A 17,783-nucleotide genomic window follows, 5' to 3' on the forward strand; every position below is an offset into this window, starting at 1 on the left:
TTGGTCTTCCTCCGTTCAGCTTGAGGGGGTGTAAAGAGCCACATCCTCAGTCAACTCAACAGTGCCAACTAGGATCCAAGTCCTCAGTACAGTCAGCAATTACTTAGTGTATAAGTTTAGTGTTACTTTAGTATTGTAACTAATCTTAGTTTAATGTTAATTAGTTACAATAGTTAATATCTAAGCTTTATTTTAGCTTACTGGTATAAATACCATCATTTAAATCATTTCTTCAGTTAATAAGACATATCTTTCTAAATAGGAGTGAGAGAGATCGCGAACTTGTTTTTTCATCTGGCCAGATTATGAGATTATAATAATTCTTAAACCATTTCTACTGTTAATTCATATTTATATATAAATAATTATTTGCTTTTATACAATACATATTGTGAATTATTTGCAGCACATTTTTCTGGTCTTGTAACAACTTTAGACTCAAAACTAAGCATATCTTGAGGATAGTACCGCTTCTATTGCATGGTGGATGCGATATAACTTCTCCTCGTGCGTAAGCTTTTTATGAATTTCATTGTATATATCCAGCAACATCTGATAGCAGACTTTCATATACTCTGGTAGTTGATTCATGACTGAAACATCCTTCCCGATCAAGTAATAATATAAACCAGTCGTGCGTAATTAGGTTAGATTTTACTTTTGATCAGACGGTGATGTAAGGTAAGATAGTTTATATATAAGAGAATTTTAACTAACGATGTATTCATGCCTCTCAATAACTTCAGTAAAGAGCTCTAGTTCTTCATATGTTCCATATGCATCATAAACGTCATCGATAATGGATATAATAGCAGTAACTTTGCATAATGTCCTCCTAGTCAGTAGCGGAGCCATGACTTTACTCCCTTTAAATTCAATTTTTTTTTACATAAAACCCATAATAATATATTTTTCTAATAAAAATTCGATCCGAACTACAATAATAAATTTAAAGCTACTTAATAAATATATATACCATTCAATTTCTTAACTATTATAAACAAAAAATCGAGATAGCATACACCAAAAATCGCAAAAAACAAACATTCAGAGATCAAGTAATAGGACAAAACTTTTCAATAGTTATAAACGAAAAATCACGATTTAACGGTTATTTTAACTCCGATTTTGATGATTTTTTTACAGCTACACTCCTTGACCCTGTACGAATACAATGAATGAATTCGATCTTCAATTTAAAATATTTACACTAGTGGATACCACAAAATCTTATGTGATACTTAATGAAAGTATAAATAAATTCTAAGTGTTAGTGAATCTATTGTTTTGATGGGATACGCATTCTCCGAAACTAGTTTCAATAAACTTGTTTGTATATACTTCGAGATCGCATATGCCAAAAATCGCAAAAAAAAAACATTCAGAGATTAGCTAACCGGACAAAACTTTTCGATGATTATAAACGAAAAATCATGATTTAACAATTATTTTAACTCTGATTTTGATGATTGTTTACAGCCACACTCCTTGACCCTATATGAATACAATGAATGAATTCGATCTTCAATTTAAAATATTTACACTAGTGGATACCACAAAATCTTATGTTATACTTAATGAAAGTATAAATAAACTCTAAGTGTTAGTGAATCTATTGTTTTGGTGGAATACGCATTCTCAGAAACTAGTTTCAACGATCCAACCGTCAATTTTGTTTGTATATACTTCGAGATCACATACTCCAAAAAAAAAAAACATTCAGAGATCATGTAACGGGACAAAACTTTTCGACGAATATAAACGAAAAATCACGATTTAACGGTTATTTTAACTCTGATTTTGATAATTTTTTTACTGCTACACTCTTAACCCTATATAAATACAATGAATGAATTCAATCTACACTCTTAACCCTATATAAATACAATGAATGAATTCAATCTTCAATTTAAAATATTTACACTAGTGGATACCACAAAATCTTATGTGATATTTAATGAAAGTAAAAATAAACTCTAAGTGTTAGTGAATCTATTGTTTTAATGGGATATGCATTCTCCGAAACTAGTTTCAACGATCCCACCGTCAAACTTGTTTGTATATACTTCGAGATTGTATACGCCAAAAATTGCACAAAACAAACATTTAGAGATTAGCTAACCGAACAAAACTTTTCGACGGTTATAAACGAAAAATCACTATTTAACGGTTGTTTTAACTTTGATTTTGCGTGACACATTTGTCCGTCGTGCAAAAAATCTTTGTGCAATGCGGTTGTTCCGTCGTGCAAACACCGTTTGCATGACGCATTGGTTGGTACGTCGCGCAAAAACCCTTTGTGCGACGCATTTGGTTCGTCGCGTAATTTTCTGGCTCCAAACCAGAATTTTACAGCAATTTTCTGGTACAATAATATATTTTTCTAACAAAACCCCGATTCGAACTACAATAATAAATTTAAAGCTACTTAATAAATAGATATACCATTCAATTTCTTAAGTGTTATACGTACAAAATAAATAAATTTAAAGCTACTTAATAAATATATATAACATTCAATTTTACAAGTTTATATTAATCCTCATCCGAACTACAATAATAACTATCGCTATCCTCACTACTATCATTTTCGGATTCCCATTCATCCTCATCTTCGTTTGCCTCTTCCGGTGCATTGTATCACGGCAGATCACCAAGGTCAATTGAAATTGACTCTATTGGCATTTTGATTTCAGGAACTCCAATTACTTCAAACAGTTCTTAGACAACATTAGTATCCCAAAGTGTTTCTTCACCAATTTCTATCGAAGATGATAATTGTTGGTCAGCAACGTTGTCGTCGTTGTCATCATGAAATAGTCTTTGTGCAACGTTGAACCAAAACATCACGCAAAGGCCATTTGCGCGACATGGTTGGTCTGTCGCGCAATTTTTTGTTGCCAAATCAAGGCTTTTACTGCTTTTTCCCAACATTGCACAATGAAAGTACACATTCGTTGCGTTAAACCGTTTTGCTCAACGGAATGCTTTGTCGCACAAAACTGTTTTGTTCGATGGAATGATTCGTCGTGCAAAGTTCCGTTGCCCAAAATGTCCTTGTGTGACACTTAGTTGTCAACGTTGTGCAAAATGTCTTTGCGCAACATAATTTGCTCTGTCGCGCAAGTGTGTTTAAGTACTAGCGACAATTTTGGAGTGGAGGTTGAATACAAGCTTCCATGGCGGCTCAGTACAAATGGTGAAGCTTAGGGCTGGTTTGGTATTGCTGTGCTTTGAAAAAAAGCTGCTGTGAGAATAAGCGGTTGTGCTGTGAGAATAAGCGGCTGTGAAATAAATCAGCAGAGTGTTTGGTAAACTTTTTTGTAAAAGTGCTTTTGAAAAAAAAAGCAGTCTGATAGTGAATCTTTTCATTAAAGGAGCACTGTAGTTCTGTGTGCTTTGAAAAAAAGCCATTTTCCAAAGCTACAAATTGCAGATTCAGCTTTTTCCTTTGATTTCAGCTTATTCTCATAGTAGCTTCCAAAATAAGCCATTTTTTTTAAGTTTACCAAACACCAAAAACACTCCCAGCTTTTTTTCATAGGAGCTTTTTTTAAAATCACCTCAACCCCAAACTGGGGCTTATTGCCTTGGTTTTAAGCAAACTAAACGAAGCATTGGATTGAGAAGTAAAAAGGTAAAAGATTTGTTGAAGCATTGGTCTTTTTCTCCTTACGCAGTGCCGTAGGACGAATGAGACGACATGTCATTCGTGGGCAGGCGCCATTGTTAACGACTGAACAACAGCATGCAAGTGGGCAGCCCTTTGGTGTGAGGAGAAATGAGAGGAGGAGAAAAATGAGTGAGGAAGATTGGTGTGTAGAAAATGAAAATAATGATTTTGTAGTGAGTTGATCTTAAAAGTGAAAAATCAATTTAACATAGGGTGGCTTCGTCCATTTCAGATCGATATAACGTTTAAGTTATAGTTATGTTAATAAATTGTAAGCGGTGCGGTACGATGCGGTTTAATTTGTTTGAACTAAAATTAGAGATGAAATTAAATCAAACCAAACTGTTAGTGAGTAGTTGGTTTTGCTTGGTTTGACGATTTAGGAAGAATCTCAATACTGTTTCGGTTTTGTAATAATTAATTACTTGATTAGTTAAGATAAAAAACAAAAGAAAAACATATTGTACCATTATTAAACCGGAACATAGATATCCTCAATTTGTCTAAAGCAACCACGAGATGGTGGTTTAGTGGTAAATACCGGATTACAGGACTTCCTTAAAACTAAAACTAGAGGTCTCGGATTCAAAACCCGTTGTTGGTCTGGAAGCTAGACTTGTAGTTAGGGGAGGCTGAAATGTCTCTATGAGTCCCGGCCCCCGAAAGGGGTGGGGAAATTTGGAAAAGTAACCATATTTTAGACCCTATATAAAATTATAACCACCATTTTAGTTTTATGATAATTCTAACCAAAACTTGATGTAAAAGTACTAATATATTCTTAATATTAGAGTTTCTCACAGCAAAAACAAAACCTCTTTTAAACTCTCTCACAACCATCTGGTTTCTCACCCTAAACCAAAAGAGCCCCATTTGTCGATTTCTCATGGTTTTATGTTTAGTTTACCAGGTTATCTTCATTTTTCATGTTCTCTGAATACATTTGAATATCAATATCTATATACATATATATATATATGTGTGTGTTTATATTGATTAAAAAGGAGTGTAGGAAATGGAGGGGTTGGAGAGTAGGGGTACTGGGTAGTATTCAAGAGGCACCTCTTTTATGCTTCAACATCTTAATTAATTGTTGTTTTTTCATGGTTAAGAGCAATGAGGATTTTTTTTGTCATTAAGGGTATATTAGTACTTTTACATCAAGTTTTGATTAGAATTATCATAAAACTAAAATAATGTCTATAATTCTATATGTGATCTAAAATATGGTTACTCTTCCAAATTTTCAAAGGAATGGATAACCGTGACTTGCCACTAATTTTTCCTATTTAAAAAAAAATAAAAAATTGTCTAAAGCGAAGAACCCCAATTCCCAAATAATCCTGAAATATGTGGGCTATCCAAACAACCAAATTCGCCACCCTACACACACCTCCAAGCTCACTTCTCAGGACCCACGCCTCACGACCGTTAGATTCACCAAGCATTAAACCCATTATACACATCGAACGGACATAAACGACCTACCGCCACCTACATAACCCAACCCACTTCTTCCTCGCTGAAAAAACCCTAAACCCTAACCCCCACGAATTTCAGCTCTCCTCCCCTCTCTCCACCGCCGATTCTGACGGTTCTAGAGAGAGAAAGTGAGGGTTACACGGACAAAGCTGAAGCCCTCAACGCCGCCGTTTCTCGTTCTTGATGGCGCTCTACCTGCTCTACGAATCAGCTTCAGGCTACTCTCTGTTCCTCGCTCATGGCATCGACCAAATCGGGCAGAACACCGAGGCGGTCCGGAGCTCCATTTCGGACATCAACCGGTTCGGGAAGGTGGTCCAGCTCGCAGCTTTCGATCCATTCGAGTCGGCCCTCGACGCCCTTAACCAATGCAACTCAGTCTCTGAAGGTAAAGAATGAAAGCTTGTTTCTTTTAGGGTTTTTTATTTGATTATGTTTGTATTGATTACAATGATTAGGATTTTTTATTGGCTTTGTTTCTGTTTGAATATTAAGTTTGAACATTGTTCTGTAACTGTTTGTGTGATTGTTTTTCTGTTTGGTTGATGGGAAATTGAAGGAAAATAAGTTATGCATGTATTGGGCTGGCATTCAATTATCTACTGTTTTCCCTATCGATTATTGAGAAATGACGAAAATTTTGACCCAATTGAACCAGCTTCCTGCGTTTACATGAAAACTTGTGAAAACTTGCAAAAATATAAGATATTGGAGCCTTGTTGTGTTAAGGTCCCCAAGTTCAATATGTTCCCTTCTCCCTTATGCTTCGGAAAACTTGCTAGTTTGTCTCGTAATGCATATGTGGAATTTCAATTGGGTTAGTAGATTATACAATTTACTAATGTTGATAGTTGAAGTATAGTGTTGCCTCTCTTGATTTGCTTGGTGTGTGTTTAAATGAAGTTTACTCTTTTAATTTGGGTTGGTGAGGTTCCTTCAACACAAAGGGTTTTGCTTATTTGTTGTGGTTGCGTTTCAGGGGTTATGACTGATGAACTAAGAAAATTTTTGGAAAAAAATCTCCCAACAGTCAAGGAAGGTAAGAAGCCAAAGTTCAGTTTGGGAGTTTCCGAACCTAAGATTGGGTCACACATATTTGAAGAGACTAAAATTCCATGCCAAAGTAATGAGTTTGTCCTTGAGTTGATTCGTGGTGTCCGACTACATTTTACTACTCTTCTCAAGAGTCTAAAGGTTTGAATTCAACAAATCCTATTTCGTTGTATAATAAATTCATAGGTGTTCTTGTTTGCTATATTTTGTGGGTTTATGATGTAAAGACATTGCCTTTAGAATTTGTATCTTTCAATTTTTGATTTTCGTTCTTTCCTTACCCTAGCCTGGAGACTTAGAGAAAGCCCAGCTTGGTCTAGGGCACAGTTACAGCAGGGCCAAGGTCAAGTTCAATGTCAACCGAGTTGACAATATGGTGATTCAAGCAATCTTCCTTCTAGATACCCTTGATAAGGATATCAATTCCTTCTCCATGAGAGTCAGGTATGATACTGGCATTTGTGCACCTTCATATTCAAAGTTCAGTAATTTGAATTGGGATTTTACTGAAGATATAATATTTTTGTGTATTCTTGTTTATCCCTTCTCTGCAGAGAATGGTACTCTTGGCATTTTCCTGAATTGGTGAAGATCGTCAATGACAATTATCTCTATGCCAAAGTGTCAAAATATATTAAAGACAAGTCAACACTGTCTGAAGACAATCTATCAGATTTAACTGACCTTGTTGGAGACGAAGATAAGGCAAAGGAGATTATAGAAGCAGCCAAAGCCTCCATGGGTAGGATTCCATAATTTATGCCTTTCATTTATCTGTTTCTCTATCAATTCATTCATTTTCCTCATTGTTATGTTTGTTTTAATTTTTTCACAGGGCAAGATTTGTCTCCACTTGACTTGATGAACGTTCAGCAATTTGCACAGAAGGTGATGGACCTAGCCGAGTACAGGAAAAGGCTTTATGACTATCTGGTTTCTAAAATGAATGACATTGCTCCCAATTTGGCCTCTTTAATTGGTGAAGTAGTTGGAGCGCGTTTGATTTCTCATGCTGGTAGTCTTACAAATTTGGCTAAATGCCCTTCTTCTACCCTTCAGATCCTAGGCGCAGAGAAGGCTCTCTTCAGGTAGTTTTACACTCAGTTTCCCTCAAGATGTTACGTAAAAGTTGGTCCTGTATGACAAGAAACAAGTAAAAATGCCCTCTGGATTCATTTTAAGCCCTTTGGTTGACTCTTTTGTTCTTCTCCTCAGGGCACTAAAAACCAGGGGAAACACACCCAAATATGGACTGATATTCCATTCATCTTTTATTGGTCGAGCATCTGCACGGAACAAGGGCCGAATGGCTCGTTATCTTGCAAACAAGTGCTCTATTGCTTCTCGCATTGATTGCTTTGCAGGTGACTTTGAGCCTTCCTCATACAGTATTGGTTGTCTAGCTTTTCTTTTCTTGCGCAGCATGGTTTTTCCTGCATAAATAGTTTTGTTGCGACCTTATGTGGTTCAGATAGTAGCACTACTGCTTTTGGGGAGAAACTTCGTGAACAAGTTGAGGAGCGACTTGACTTTTATGACAAGGGTGTTGCACCTCGCAAAAACATTGATGTCATGAAATCTGCAATTGAGAGTACTCAAAGCAAAGGTGTGTAACTAAGAGAATATGGTCTTAAGAGTTTTTTACAGGACATCAATACAACCATTGGAATATACGTATTTTTGGTCATGAATCTGTCAAATTATATTGTATGAGAACTGGGATCAACCTTTGATTTGACATAAAATGTTGGTAGACTTGCTTTCTGGCGTGTAACTTTGATAGTTTACTTGTATGTAACAGATACAGAGATGGAAACAGAAGAAGCTTCGGGGAAGAAAAGCAAGAAAAAGAAATCAAAATCTGTAGATAATGGTGATGCTATGGCTGTGGATGAACCAGCTGCCACTGCAAATGGAGATGCCGCTGAGGGTAAATCTGAAAAGAAGAAGAAGAAGAAGGACAAGAGAAAATTGGATCAGGAGGATCAAACCATGGAGGATGCGAATAATGGACATGCCGAGGAGGATGGAATGGCCAAGAAGAAGAAGAAGAAGAGCAAACAGGAGAATGGAGACGATCTACAGGCTCCCAGTGATGTCAAGAAGAAGAAGAAAAAATCTAAAAGTGAAGACAGTGACTAAATTACAACTAACGTTGTTCTTGGTACTCAAGGGGCTCGTGGATATCCCGGCTTGCTGCCATTATGTTGTTTTGACGATGTCTACGGTTTCCTTAGTAGGTTTTTATGTTATCAGCATAAACCATGTTCTAATGCTCTTTATGTAGTAGTAACCTTTCTAGTTGCACTCTTATCTTAAGTTGATAGAATATGAATGTCGGTGTTTTTGCGGATTCTGTCTGTGAACTCAAAGATCTAGACGTGCAGTCAATAGAAATTGCAGTTGAACGTAGGTTTTTGACAATGATTTTGTTATATAAAGCTGTTTGTGTTTATGGTTATATGCTAGTGCTTATCATGCGATTCATTTGGTGCGAGAAGCAAAGCTCGAAAGCTCGATTCCTAGCTGCTACTGGAACTCTGCCGGAAGTTCAGCAGCTAGACGAGCTAGGAAGAGCAGACGAGCAACCGATGGAATTGATTTCACATGGTTTTGTTTGGTGAATGCATGACTCAACCTGTGTTTCTCAAGGTGCTGTTTATGTTTCAATATTTGCAATTCCTTGTCATTCAATCCTCATGGAACAATTTCTTTTAAAGAAGTTAAAGTGTTAAAATCAAAATTCTTCACTATTTTTTATTCTTTTTTTACATTTTCCATCTCTGGTTTTTCAAATTTTGACATTTTCTCTATATTTTACTAAGCTAATTAAGCAAATCATAATTTGACTTTACTTTTTAGTCTTATGTGTATTTGTAACCGAGAGTCACTGAATTCTCGATTACGGAATTTCCGTATATGATGATATGTAATATTGTATCAAGATGACTCATCGTGTATTTAGCTGCAATGCTATTTTTCCATTCAAATTTTTTTGACTTTTTCTCTATATTTTACTAAGCTAATTAAGCAATCAAAATTTGACTTTGCTTTTGTCCTTTTGACTCCGTATTACAATAATGCCTATTTACCCATTCATAATTTCTTACTTCAAATTCATATCTATTTGTTTTAAATATTATCTTATTCATGTCTGTTAGTATTCATTTGCATTTGTAACTGAGAGTCGCTAAATTACAGCGAATGACGACATCTAATAAGATGACTCATCGTGTAGTTTGGGGCCATTTGCCCATTCAGAATTTCTTATATTTCATTATCATAAACAAAAAAACAAAAGAAAAAAATTATTTATTTCAAAGCAGAACCAAGGGACAGGGGTAAAAAGGTAATTCAACAGACCTAGGTAGGTAAAACGGCTGCTTGAGTTCGAAGCATTGGAGGGTCCGAAGTCCGAACAAAGTACAACCACCACCCCACACCTTAAACACACAACCCAACTCCCTCCCTCCCTCCCTCTCTCTCTCTCTCTCTCTCTCTCTCTCTGCGCACTCTTACCGTAAATCTAGAGAGAGAAAACCCTACCCTAAAACCACAGAGAAACAATCAGCCATGGCGGGCAGCTCCGCGGTAGCAGCGAACCTGGAAGATGTGCCCTCCGTCGATCTCATGACCGAGCTCCTCCGCCGCATGAAATGCTCCACCAAGGCCGACAAGCGCCTCATTCTCATCGGTGACTCTATTCTCCATTAAAGCTCTTATTTTTTGTTCTTCTGGCTCTCAATTTCGGGTCAAGTTTTGATTTTTAAGAACAACCCAGATCCGAGAATTGCATGCTTTTGTAGATTCAAAGTCTGGTGTTTTTTTGTTTTTGCTAATTGATGTGTGAATTATTGTTCCGATTTCGGTTCTCAATCCTGACTGATCGGTTAGTGAGAAAATGTAGGAAAATCCCATCAAATGTTTGAAACAGATAGAAAATAACTAATGAAGAAGATAAGGTTGCTGAAAGTGGCTTGACTGATTTGGTTATTGCCCTTTTGCACTCGTGCTAATAAACCAAATATCGATTGGGGTTTCGGGATGTTTGATAGTTTTATTAAGATTGTTTTGTTTTGTTGTTTTTCTTAAGATGTAATAAGATAGGGTGCTCAATTGTCAATTCATATCCGGTTCTTTTTCTCTTGCCATTGTATTCTATATTATGCAGCGAAATGCTGAGACATTCGTTTCCAAAGGATGTCATGATGGCGAATTCTGGCATGCCGGCATGCCACCTGTTAGTACATTGCATACTCATGTAGGTATCCCTGTGTGTGTCAATATGTATGTTCTAGATTCAGATTTTACCCCCACCTTTGCCTCCTCGAGAAGGAGGATGGGGAAAAACTATGAGTTTTGGATGTCTTTACTTTGTTGCTTCTTTCGGTTATGATGCATGAAGGACCAATTTGGTTGATGCTTGAAGAATGTTCTTACAGTTAGCAGTATTTCTATTGAAGGAATTCTTCTTCCTTTCTTTTCTTGAATGTTTTCATGTGTGTAATCGTACAATTTGTATGGTACAGGCCCACCCGGATCAGGGAAAGGTACCCAATCACCTATAATTAAGGATGACTATTGCTTGTGCCACTTGGCTACTGGTGATATGTTGAGAGCCGCTGTTTCTGCTAAGACTCCTCTTGGGGTTAAAGCTAAAGAGGCTATGGATAAGGTGACTCCTTTTTATATGTTGTTTTACCATGAATTTTTTTCTTTGGACTGTGTTCTTAACTCCTTATATCACGCAATAAATTTCTGATATGGTGTTATGTCACTCTATTCAGGGAGAGCTTGTTTCCGATGACTTGGTTGTTGGCATCATAGATGAAGCAATGAAGAAGCCTTCATGTCAGAAAGGTTTCATTCTTGATGGATTTCCAAGGACTGTGGTCCAAGCAGAGAAGGTCTGCATTCTTTGGCATCTGTGTATATGTTACAGTAGGTATATGTTCAAAAGTATCTTGTGTTTGTGTGCCCTTGCGCTCTAAAGAAAGGTTATATTTCTTTGAATGCAGCTAGATGAGATGCTGAAAAAGCAGGGAGCTAAGATTGATAAGGTGCTCAACTTTGCAGTTGATGATGCAATCTTGGAAGAGAGGATTACTGGTCGCTGGATACACCCATCCAGTGGTAGATCCTACCACACGAAATTTGCGCCACCCAAGGCACCTGGTGTTGATGATGTAAGGGGGCAATATCTTTCCTTTTGGTATTAGAAAAACATTGTGCATCCAAAAATATTAAAAGAGAGACGGGCAAGGATATTTGGCTAAAAAGGAAAACAGCATAATGTCGGATGTAACAATCAAGTGATTTAAAAATATTAGTAGCTAGTGTTATGTTAATTTGTTTGTATCATACTCTGCATGAGCTTCAATTATACTCTTTGGAAAAGTTGTGCTGAATAAGCATATGCTTCCCTTGCTTCTTGTTTCGTTCAAGGTAACTGGAGAACCTTTGATTCAACGTAAGGATGATACTGCAGCAGTTCTCAAGTCAAGGCTGGAAGCATTTCACAAGCAAACTGAACCGGTATGGCTTCTTCCTTACATTTGGGGAGGCAATAATTATGTGTGTTTTCTTTTTGAGGTGTCTTTTTTTACTTGCATGTTCTCCGTAGAACTGTAGCAAGTTGTCTATGATAATCTAAAGACCTGAGGCAGTATGTGCTTGAAATGTCTCATGGTTGTGCAGCGATATTTTAACCATTGTTTCTGAACTGATACTTCTGCGAATTGTTATATTATTTGTTCCGGTGCAAAATCCTCCCCGTTGCTGTTTTTTTATTTTAGTGTTGGATATTTTTTTTTCAAATTGCTTGTTTATTACACCATTTCATGTTTCGTATGTTTTCGTTTTGCTTCTCATTATTTTCTGTAACGGGGCTCGTTATTTTGATGTGCAGGTTATTGGCTATTATTCCCAGAAAGGCATTGTTGCCAATCTTCAAGCGGAGAAACCTCCTCAAGAGGTCACTTCCGAGGTTCATAAAGTGCTCTCGTCGTAGAACAGGGTCCCCTTGCCCCTTGGCTTGGATAATTTATCCAAAAGTCCTAGTTCTTTTTTCGTTCATTTGTTTTCTGACATACAATTGAATCCGCCGATTCTGCGCATGTTTTGTTGAATTTTATATTGATAGTACCGGCTGCTGTCAACTCGAGAGTTTAATGAGAGGAGTAACTTGTGAAATAAGAATTATGAATTTTAGTGGCAATTTAGTTTTGTTCATTACTTTGCTGCAGTGCCACCTCAATTTCTTCGTGCGATGTTTTTTCTCTATGTGCTGTTGCTTGTACTGCAAAGATTGCCGCTGACATAGCGCAATGCTTTTCTCAATGTGCTGTTACTTGATTAAACCGGACAGAAATGCGAAGGAGGAGCTCTCAAAGTTGAACTCTCCATGAACTTTTTGACACCTTGCAGTTTAGTGCTAATTCCTGTGCGAGCACTATAAAACAATTTGCAAAAACACGAGGTGGTAGAGAGTTGGCATAGCGGGAGGAGAGGGTTTCTCACATTGCGTACAGGTACACAACAGTGGCGGTAAAGTGAGAAAGTTAAAACACATAGCATAGCATAACATCATGTTATTGGTTAAACTTGCAATACGGCCGGTATTGCGTCCCTGGTGATGGTAAAATTCGTGACTTTGGCCTAATGCCAATAAGTCCAGCACTGCATGATACATTGCTAACCATCTTTACACACTGATGGTCAAACACGCCACGAGCAACTAGCAAACTCCTCGTATGAACTTCCAAAGGACGACGAAGACTGGAGGACCATAGACCTACGCGTCCACTTTAATCTTTGCATCCAGATGAGTGAACTCCTGGAAGAAGGCTTTGAAATGCTCGTATGAATGCTTCACATCATCAACAGCACACATTTCTCGTATGCTGTGCATCGACAGCTGTGGTGCACCTACATCAACTGTTCGTATTCCCACTCCACTTGCCAGAATGGGACCGATGGTCGAACCGCATGCCATGTCATTACGAACTACAAAGTCCTGCATTTGAAGCAAACTCTATGATATTAATCAAATTATTTGTATCAAATCGGCTCTCTCGCCGTAGATTGACATTAACAGAAAGTGTGCTCGGTTTCAGTTATTTAACTTTCACAGCTAGAATACAAATCGTAGGGAGAGGCAAAGTGTGCTCAGTTTCAGTTATTTAACTTTCACAGCTAGAATACAAATCGTAGGGAGAGGCTGACCTGGACAGGAAGGCTGTGATTCCTTGCTATCTCCCTGAATATTAATGCAGTGACGGCATTGGTTGCGTAGCGTTGATTTGCATTGTGTTTGATCACAAGGCCCCCATGAAACTTGGGTTGGTGATTCTCTTCGTGTTTGTCCTGAATTAGATCCCTCGGTTAATATTGAGCAAAAGTAACAGCACTGAGAAAATTATTAGTACATTGAACAAACATACCATATAATTAGGATGTAAGGCATGTGCCATGTCAGCAGATACAAGAAAGCTCCTCTGAATAGCTTTCTCGAGCAGCTTGGGAAACGAGAAAAAAAAAATCAGTGCAGTGTATAAAAAACAAACTTTCCCGATGAAAACATAGCTAGTATTTCTTCAATACATTCCAGACCGTTTATTTTCCGCACTACTGAGTAGTCCGGACTATTACTGTAGTTACCAAATCCAATAGGGACAATACCATACAATTTGACATCAAAGAGTCACTACCTTAGAATCTGTTGTGAAGGAACTTGTAATTCGTGAAAGAGTATTCAACATGGCTGGAGACCCAGCGCCCTGGGCAGAATCAGATCCGACCTCCTCATGATCAAACAAAGCCACCATTCTAACACCAGACTCATCTTCAAGGTTGCTATCAGAAGATGTTGCATCTATCAATGCCTGGAAGTAAGCAATAAAGTAAGAAATAAGAATCAGCTGCTCCATATTGCAACAACATAGTACAATATACTTTAACGTAATACCAAACCAAAAAAAAAAAAATATACGAAAGCATACGGGTAGTATACAGTAGAGAAGAGAACTAACCTACAACTGGAATCTTGACAGAAAGATAAAGCCTTAACAAACTTTAAAAAAGTTTCTTACCTTAAGAGAACAAAATGACATGCAAAGATTATCAAGCCTTCCTGAGAAAATAAATTCTTTTGCGGCACCAGCTATTATGCTTGGTTGAGTATCACATGCTTGCAATTCAAAATCAGATATATGTTCCGGTTCACATCCAAGCTGATCTGCAAGTAGCTGGAAGAAAGAAAGAGAAAATCAATATAATATTATAATCACCATAACAGCATACCCAAAGTTGAAACTGTACTCTTGTGCACCTACAGCACTCGGCTAGCGCGCAACCCCGCCCCGTTATGTTATTTTAGAATTGAACTTATTGCTGGGATCTAAATGAGTAATAGTTGTCTTATCATCTGCTAATTTGTTCATGTATATGAAATCAACCAAAAGGCCAACTGATTCTCCAAGGTCAAATAGAAAGCCTAGGTTCAAGAATTACTGACCTGTAGTAGAAGTGAGTGATGCTTCGATGCAATTGAGGTTGTTTTCTCATTGGATTTCTTCCCATCATTCTGAGCATCACTATTAGCCCCACCATCTTCAGCAACCACTTTATTGAGCTCGGCCTACAAAAAAAGTTTTTTTTTTTTTTGGTAAAAGAAAGCACAAGTGAATAGGAAGGAAGGAAAATTGACAATTCTATGATAAACTATGCAAGAAAATTCAGTAGTTACTCCACTTTCAGATACTAAATACCATCCTCGTTAGATCTAATGAGCATGGGTATAACAACGTCTATGATGTGATTCCAAGATTACCTTGACTGCCGTTGCCAAGACGGGAAGAAGATGCGTCTGTGCATTCACCTTGAATGCATCTTTAACATCCCTGCCAAAGGACGATGAAAATATACTTGAAAGTGAGAAAGCAGAAATAATTTAGCTAAAGAAAAAGAATCACTAATGCATATTAATTTCAGTATAAGTCATCATGCATCATAGCGTGATTACCTGTCTAAGTGAATTGCCAGAGTAGGGACCCGCATTATGGGCTCCTCAATTCTAACAAGTTTATGTGAATACGAAACAGAGCCATCCTTTTCTTCTGTCACTATCACCCTGCCTGCAATCGTCAAGTCACGGTCGAACCATGTATGCCACAAGCCACTACCATAAGTTTGGACACCCACTTCCAAGAACCCGCCTTTAGCAACCTGCACAAGCCGTCCATATTCCAAAACCGTTCAAATTTTTCCACACCATATCCATTTGTTAATTGTGATCATTTCAGGCTTATCAGCTCCTTTTCGTAACAATCAAATTCAAATTCAAACAAATCGAGACAATACCTTGGAAACCGGTTTCAATTTGAGACAAGGACTATCAGTATGAGCACCAACTATATGAAATCCGTTTCCAGCAACATACCTATACATAAGCATACCCCATACACATTTTAGCTTTCCGAATAATTAAACCCGAAAAGATCAAAACTTTTTACTCCATCACCTCTCCCATGAATTTTTCGACATCAAACGAAGCTTAAATCAATGAAAACAAACAAGCAGGCTCGAATTAAAAGCGCTAAACAACGAAAAAAACTGAGCCTACTTTTTTCCGATTGCGAAAGCAACAATGGTGGAGTAATTCCTGGTGAAGAAATACTTTTTACCAGCTTCCAATTTCCAATCCTCCCTCTCCAAAACTTGCTCGTACCCCGCGCTTCGCAGCAGCTTCTTCGCCTCGTCTGCAGAAGAAATCGAACCAGATAACAAACAATTACCAAAAGCAACGAACTTTGGATTGAAATTAAGCAAATAAGGGGATTTGGGTTTTTACCGACGGCGTGGAAGGCGGTGGGGGCGGCGTTTAGGAAGCTGATGAGATCAGAGACGACGGAGTTTGGTTCTTGCTTTGCCATATCCGCTGTGCTGGGCTGAGCCGACTCGGTAACGCGCTCTCTAAGTCTCCTAGTGATATAGTTCTTGTTCAGTGGATCGTTCTGACTCTGCGTGCGAATTTATTTGTTGAATCCCGGCAACCAGAATCGGTTTGCGTGCGAATTTATTTGCTGAATCCCGGCAACCCGAATCTGTTCGCGTGATCTATAAAACTTTAAACGGTTCATATTATAAATAATTCTGGGAATATCGCTTTTACACCGAATCAATTAAAACTAACATTTAGTGCCACTATAAAAACACATGAATGAAATTGATAAAAATATTATAAATCATCTATCTATTTGTTAGAATAAATTGACTAAATAATCTTAGTTTTAATTTGTTTTTTACATAGATTCTTTACAGTGTGATTCATAATATCAATAGTTTTAATTATAAGCACAAAATTCTGTGATTCAAACATAAAAAATTTTGAGCAGAAGTTCCTACTCATATTTGAGTAGCCAAGCATTGTTCGTGCAAATTTACCCAAACCGACCAACCCAAAGTTGTGGTGTCACTGTTGCTCACGCGGGTGTGAATGGTTAACCAATGATAAGTTGTGAGATTGTCAGTAGTTTGTAATTTTAAAAAGAATTATGAGTACTACGGTCTGGTAGTATTCTTCTTTGCTTAGAAATTAGAGGTTTTAGGTTCGAGTCTCGTAAATGGCGAATTTGATACCAAATTAGGCTGTTCATAGTGTGGCTTAGCCGAATCCCACTTCCCCTAGTGTAAAAATATCGATGTACTAAAAAAAAAATTATGAGCATTTGAGTAATGATTTGACCAATAATTGTTTACGTTGTGCTTTTAATTCAATAAAGTAGAAGATCCAATTGGTATTTCCCGCAGTGTGTGAATGATTGTTAATATCACATATTAACCAGGCGACTGTTGATAACTTATAATTAAAAGAATTATGAGTTTTTGATATTGTAACTTTTTGTATGCTTGTGTAATATTTGGATCAATTTAATTATGAACTATCCAAATTGCCAACGACGCATCTTAAAGTTAGAAATAAGAAAACCTTGGGCATCAAAGATAATGGAAATGAGTGACATGGGATCCATATGAAGAATCATATAAAGCAACAAAAGCACTTCGTACTAAATATATGACATATGCTAGGTAAATTCGCCTAAAAAGCGAGCCTCAAGCCACTCGCTGGACGCATGTTCTGTATACCTTAACAATTAACATTCATGTTTGGGCTCGCTAAAATTAAAAAACAAAAATGTTAAACTTGTTCTCACTCTTCTAACTTCTCGTCTCCCCAACAGATGAACTCAAACAATCTCTCTTTTCTTCTCTGCCATTCCAACAGGACGTCTATAGATTCTTCAAAGAAATAGAGAATTTAATTTTTGAACTTGCTTCTTGATGGAAATGTACAATTTTTTATGGGTAAATTACAGTAACCCCTCAGGTTTGAGGTCTTGCACAAACCCATATAACATTTTTAAAACATTTCACTTTTATACCTCACATATCATTTTATTTCAACATAATACTTTCGTTACACTTTTCATTCATTAATCCGTTAAGTGCTGACGTGGCTACTAAATGTGTGCCACGTGGCAAATTTTTTTTAAAAAAAAAACCTAAATCTTCTAAA

The 17,783-nt window shown here is 37.2% G+C and overlaps 3 protein-coding genes across 3 annotated transcripts; 2 read left to right on the forward strand and 1 right to left on the reverse strand.

Moving 5' to 3' along the window:
- Window positions 1–5,187: 5,187 nt before the first annotated feature.
- On the forward strand, window positions 5,188–8,669 carry LOC126600013 (nucleolar protein 56-like). The gene is made up of 8 exons (XM_050266511.1): window positions 5,188–5,543; window positions 6,135–6,349; window positions 6,495–6,652; window positions 6,763–6,950; window positions 7,044–7,296; window positions 7,424–7,572; window positions 7,680–7,814; window positions 8,010–8,669. The coding sequence occupies exons 1-8, from the start codon at window positions 5,339–5,341 to the stop codon at window positions 8,348–8,350; spliced, it is 1,644 nt and encodes a 547-aa protein (XP_050122468.1). The 5' UTR covers window positions 5,188–5,338; the 3' UTR covers window positions 8,351–8,669.
- A 947-nt stretch (window positions 8,670–9,616) lies between these two features.
- On the forward strand, window positions 9,617–12,425 carry LOC126599682 (adenylate kinase 4-like). Its single transcript, XM_050266096.1, has 6 exons — window positions 9,617–9,902; window positions 10,738–10,883; window positions 10,996–11,115; window positions 11,227–11,394; window positions 11,654–11,743; window positions 12,117–12,425. The coding sequence occupies exons 1-6, from the start codon at window positions 9,782–9,784 to the stop codon at window positions 12,216–12,218; spliced, it is 747 nt and encodes a 248-aa protein (XP_050122053.1). The 5' UTR covers window positions 9,617–9,781; the 3' UTR covers window positions 12,219–12,425.
- A 358-nt stretch (window positions 12,426–12,783) lies between these two features.
- LOC126599681 (probable aspartyl aminopeptidase) lies at window positions 12,784–16,364 on the reverse strand. Its single transcript, XM_050266095.1, has 11 exons — window positions 16,059–16,364; window positions 15,831–15,966; window positions 15,569–15,647; window positions 15,231–15,433; window positions 15,039–15,108; window positions 14,724–14,846; window positions 14,299–14,454; window positions 13,918–14,091; window positions 13,651–13,725; window positions 13,433–13,573; window positions 12,784–13,223 (listed from the first exon to the last, which is right to left on the reverse strand). Exons 1-11 carry the CDS (start codon window positions 16,138–16,140, stop codon window positions 13,002–13,004), a joined length of 1,461 nt encoding a protein of 486 aa, XP_050122052.1. The 5' UTR covers window positions 16,141–16,364; the 3' UTR covers window positions 12,784–13,001.
- Window positions 16,365–17,783: the final 1,419 nt, after the last annotated feature.

Source organism: Malus sylvestris, chromosome 14 (assembly GCF_916048215.2).
Source record: "Malus sylvestris chromosome 14, drMalSylv7.2, whole genome shotgun sequence".
Taxonomy (NCBI): Eukaryota; Viridiplantae; Streptophyta; class Magnoliopsida; order Rosales; family Rosaceae; genus Malus; species Malus sylvestris.